Below are 4,803 nucleotides of genomic sequence, written 5' to 3'. Positions count from 1 at the left end.
ATCACTAAAGACTTCCTTCAGAAAGAAGGGGGAAGACCTCAAAAGAAGATACAAAACGCAGGAAGAAATGATGTGCAGAAGAACATGGAGGTGATTCTAAAACACTTTCTAAACCAAACCCACTATTTTATAACGTGGAAGAGCAAGATGGGATTAAAACAACAGACCAAACAGCAGAAAGTCCGGAGGAGGGAATCGTTAGGCAAATCTGCGGGTGAACATAATGAAGTTAACTGCTTCATAGCAAAGAACTGAGCCCAGATGCTTCAAGCAAGGGCAGGTTTTCTGTCCGCCCAGGACCCTGGGACCTGCAACGCCAGAGCCTGGCAGGAGGGGGGTCAGCGGTTCCAATGTATGTGTTGCTTTCGCCAACAGGTTTGAAGATGCCTCCTCCTCAGGGTGCTGTGGAGTTCCTCAGATCTCTTCGGAACATGCCCTCCCACCAACTGCTTCCTTCCTCACTTCCCCAAGTGCCACTTCTCCCAGGTGCCCCTCTGACAACGGGCTGGGCGCCACCCACTGTGCAGCCTTCCAGCTTCCCCTCTCCGGAGGCGGGCAGCCTGCGCAGAGCCATGGCGATGCTCATACAAACCCGTGAAACGCGCTGTGTTCCCCCAGGCCCACAGCAGCGACCGATTCCGCTGTCACGGGGCTTAAATCAACCGGAGACAGCGTGGAGCGTGAGTCCCTCCTGCTGGGTCACTGACTGTCAGGCCCTGATCACATGTAGTTGTGTTCATCATGAGTCCTGACCACACACGGAGGTGAAAATGCTTTATTTCACAGTTTAAAACATTGCAATGCAATTCGTTCTGTATATTTGACACTGAAAAGAAGTCCCGGGCAACAGACAGACAGTTCAGTTTCGATGCCACAGACGAGGCACAAAAACGAACAGGTAGGTGACGCGGGCAGCACCTTCCTCAGCCTCCATCCCTTCTCCTTCCTCCCGCAGGAGGCTCTCGGGCAGCGTGTACACCTTCGCCCCAGAGCGGTGCTCCCTGGAATCCACAGTGAGGGGCTCCTCTCGTTCAGCCTTCCCGGGAGCAGGTCCAACCCACCAGCCAACCACCACCACCGCCGTTGCCTCCCTCGGTATCTGCCCTCTTCGTTCTACTGAAGACTCCTGAATGCAGGCAAGTGGCAGTTAGATCCTAAGCAGGTCACCCCCAAGGCCTGGAAATCTGAGTCTCGATGAATCTGTACTTTGGCTCAGAAATCCCTCTTCAAGGAGGAGTCTAAAATCTGTGACACAGTTATCCAGGCGCCCCCCAGCATGAGCAAGGCTGAGTCCCCGGCACATCAGCAGTCGCTGGGCAGTGCCCGGGTAGGACGGGCAGCGTGTCTGTGCTCACAGCTTCCCTCCATGGCGCCAGGTCGGAGTGCAGGACTCCTGCCACCGTGCTCGGCGGGTGGTATGGAGGGTCAGCCAGACCCCAGGCCCTCAAGAGTCGCAGGAACTGGAAAGAACCCTAGACAGACAGTCCGTGGGCCTGGCTCTGGGTTTTTGAAGCTCCTTTTCAACCTCTTCCACTTTGTTTGAGGGACCCCAGCATCCCCCCAGCCTCTCACAGACCCATGAAGCAGGGCATGTGGGAGTGGCCTGTAAACAGCAACACGCTGAGCATCAGGCAAATATTAGAACCCCCTTCTCCCCACCCCGGCAGCGGGAGCCCAGGCGGCTGCTTGCAGCAGCTCACGAGTGTCCTCGCCCCACTCGGATGTCCAGAGCCCCCAACTCTGAGTTTCACTGATCAGCTTCCCGGGAGGTCGGAGGGGGATCCTGGCAGGAAAAGCAAGGCCCTTGAAGCACCTGGACCCCACGTTAGTCAATTTGGATCCTTACACCCAAGTCAGCTTCAAACTCCTGTAAGGTTCGGGCAGCACTGGACCCGGGTTGGGAGGATGGGTCGTGAGGATTTGCTGCTTCTTGCCCATCCCACATGAGCAGTTGAGTCATCTGTGTGGGCAGGCGGTTTGGGGAATCACGGATCCAGCAGAAAAGACCTAAGGCTTGGCGTCCAGAGACCAGGTTCCGCGTGTGACTTCACCAGTGGGCAGCGGTGTACTTCTCCATCGCTCAAGCCGAGGCTGCGGCCTCTGGCAGAGGCGGCCTGAGTCTAGTCCAGGAGCCGTGTGAGTCTTTGAGACGAGTAGCACTGACGGGCGTGGCGAGGTGTTTTGAGCATGGAGTGCCTGGGGGTGAGCGGCAGCCCCCTCCCCACCCCGTGCCAGGGGCAGAGTGAGGCTCAGGAGATGAGGCCAGTCTCCTCTGTAAGATTTTCTGTATCAGGAGGGTGGCCGGCAGCACTGGAGGCTGCGGAACGGAGCCGGAACAGCCAGGACAGCGCTCCGGTGAGCACACGTGGGCGGAACAGCTGGCATGCACTGTCAGCTCGGTGACAAACGTCCCCGGCTTCCTAAGGAGTCTCTGCACGGCCCAGAGACGCAGTTCATCTACCAGGGGACACTCTGCCACCTGCATCCACGTGCCCTCAACACATCCCCGACTCACAGGCAAACACAGCAGCTCACCCATCATCCCATGGGCCCCCCGCCTCCCCCTCCCTCTCCCAGGTCCCCTTTCTTTATTAACATTGGCTTTTCCAATCACTGAGAATATCATGAACTAAGATAGATGGACACACAAACAACTAAAATATCAAAATATCCCCATTTAAATAAAAAACGCACACACTTTAATCTCCGGGTCTGCTGTCACTTATCCATAGCAGGGCTTCACATGACGTGCACAGAACCTCCCCGTTCTCTTTGGGCGTGTCCTGTTTCCCCAGGTCCCAGTGGACAGAGACCAGTCTCACCCCAGACTGGCTTTGTGCCCCAGGAAGCCCGGGAAGGAAGCTGGGCCAGCCCTTCCTCTGAGGGCACACGACTCAGGAGAGCAGGAGCAAGGGCGGGCCAGGAAGCCTGGGCGCCGAAGGCACCTCTGCCTTCCCTTGTCCGCCAGCCTCACCTCCTGCCCACGTACCCAGAAGCGACTGTCTTCTCTCTTCCCTGCAGGCCTTGACGTCTCAGTCACTCTACAGACAAGCTGGCCCAGCCCAGGTCACTGCATGTCTGTCACTGCCTGCACCTGTGTCGTCCTTGGAATTGCAGGTTTCCAATTTTAGTCCTTTCCCACTGCCTCCTCCACCGTCACCCAGGCCAGAGTGCCCGGCTCGGAGCAGCAGTGTGTGGGGGCTCTGTGGCGGGCGTGGGGGGCTCTTTGGTGGCGAGAAGCCTGATTCAGGGTGTGGATGAAGAGATAATAACGCCTGCAGCTACCGGTGTTCTCCAAGATTGCCTGAGCACGTCCACTCCAAAGCTGGTGACTAAGAAAGGGTGTTTTAATCATCTTTTCCATCTGCAGCAGGGCCCAAATGGACAGACTAGACCTAGGCTTTTGGAGGCCAGGGACAGCAGCACGTCTGAGACTCAGCACCAGGGTTATGGCTCATGTCTTCCAGCCCTTGGAAGTGCCAGCACTGGCTGAACTGTCCGCCTGGATCCTTTCAGACAGGCCAGAGCCACCGTGGAGTCTTTGGTAGCCCAGTTCTCCAAGCAATGGTATCAACCCATCCACTGGCCGCACCCAGCCACTTCTTCATTTCATTGCACACATACGACTGTTTTGGCCAATGCAAATGGAATGGTCCTCTGAGATGAGGCCCAGCTCCAGTCAGGTGGCCCTGGAGAAGCCCAAGGAGATGCTGAAGGAGGAAGCTGAACAGGGAGCCACAGGTAGAGGATGGACCCGTGTGGCAGGCGAGCATCCTCCAGGGATTGGACCCAACCACGAGTCCTGCCATATAGCCTGGGCAGAAAGGCTTTGGCCAAAGTCTGCCCAAGAAAGTGGAGACTGTGAGACACCCAAGGTTGGATGGAGTCAGGGATTCAGGGCTGGACAGTGAATCAAGAAGATGATGAACATGTAAAGAGAGCAACGTCTCATGCCTTGAGTAGGAGTCAGCGATGTGGGCTCGCTCACTGGCGGTGGTTCTGCTGGTCTTAGCTGGGCTCCCTCATGTCTGCAATCAGAGAGGGGGAGGGGAACTGGGCCCTTTCTCCCATCATGCAGCGGGACAGCCCAGCTCCTTCCCCTGGTGGTAACTGCCAGGTCCCACGAACAGCAAAAGAGGGCAGTCCCATGCCCAAGGATTTCCCGTCTCGCTTGTGTCACATTTGTTACTGGGCCACCAGCCCAATCACATGACCTGGCCATGCCAGATTCCGGGGTGGAGAGGCAGACTTCACTTCTGGGTGAGAAGGAAAGTACAGCCATTTTTTCCAATTTACACAAATTACAAAATCCAGAGTGATCTATTGGGAGGCAGACCTGTCCTTTAGGCCGTGGTGGGACAGGAAGTGCTCCCCCGGAAGCAGCGTCCCTCGGCTCCCAACGCGTCTGGAGCGGCCACAGCGTGAGGCCAAGGTGCGTGGGCACGTCTCCGAGGCCTGGAACAGCAGAGCTGCTGTGGCAGAAACCACGCATGGCAAACGCAGTACGAATCCAGGGAGATCACGTGGAGTTCGGGAGGGAAATAGCCCATATTCCAAGTACGAGAACATGCATTCTTTTCTCTTCACTCCATTACTGCATCCTCTCCTTTCGCGCCCTCTTCTCCTGCACGTGCAGACTTGAAGCATTTATCAAAAAGCCTGTCGGCATGTGGAGGGGGCTCTGTGTGGACCCAGCTCTTGTCCAAGACTCAGGCGTGTGCAGCAGAGAGAAAGAAAGCAGCTTATGTTCTCAGAATGGAAAAGGAATCCACTTAGCTATCCAAACAGGTATATACTCTCTTC

At 56.4% G+C, this 4,803-nt stretch overlaps 1 protein-coding gene across 1 annotated transcript in view; it reads right to left on the bottom strand.

Moving 5' to 3' along the window:
• Positions 1–859: 859 nt before the first annotated feature.
• Positions 860–4,803, bottom strand: part of ILDR2 (immunoglobulin like domain containing receptor 2) — a 42,645-nt gene continuing 38,701 nt past the window's right edge. Inside the window, exons 9-10 of the mRNA XM_015564269.1 lie at positions 1,356–1,460; positions 860–1,126 (exon numbers count right to left, since the gene is read on the bottom strand). Coding sequence (XP_015419755.1) covers positions 860–1,126; positions 1,356–1,460 — 372 coding nt within the window. The remainder of the gene's footprint in view (positions 1,127–1,355; positions 1,461–4,803) is intronic.

Source organism: Myotis davidii, unplaced genomic scaffold (assembly GCF_000327345.1).
Source record: "Myotis davidii unplaced genomic scaffold, ASM32734v1 scaffold401, whole genome shotgun sequence".
NCBI lineage: Eukaryota > Metazoa > Chordata > Mammalia > Chiroptera > Vespertilionidae > Myotis > Myotis davidii.
This window is presented reverse-complemented; position numbering and strand designations above follow the sequence as displayed.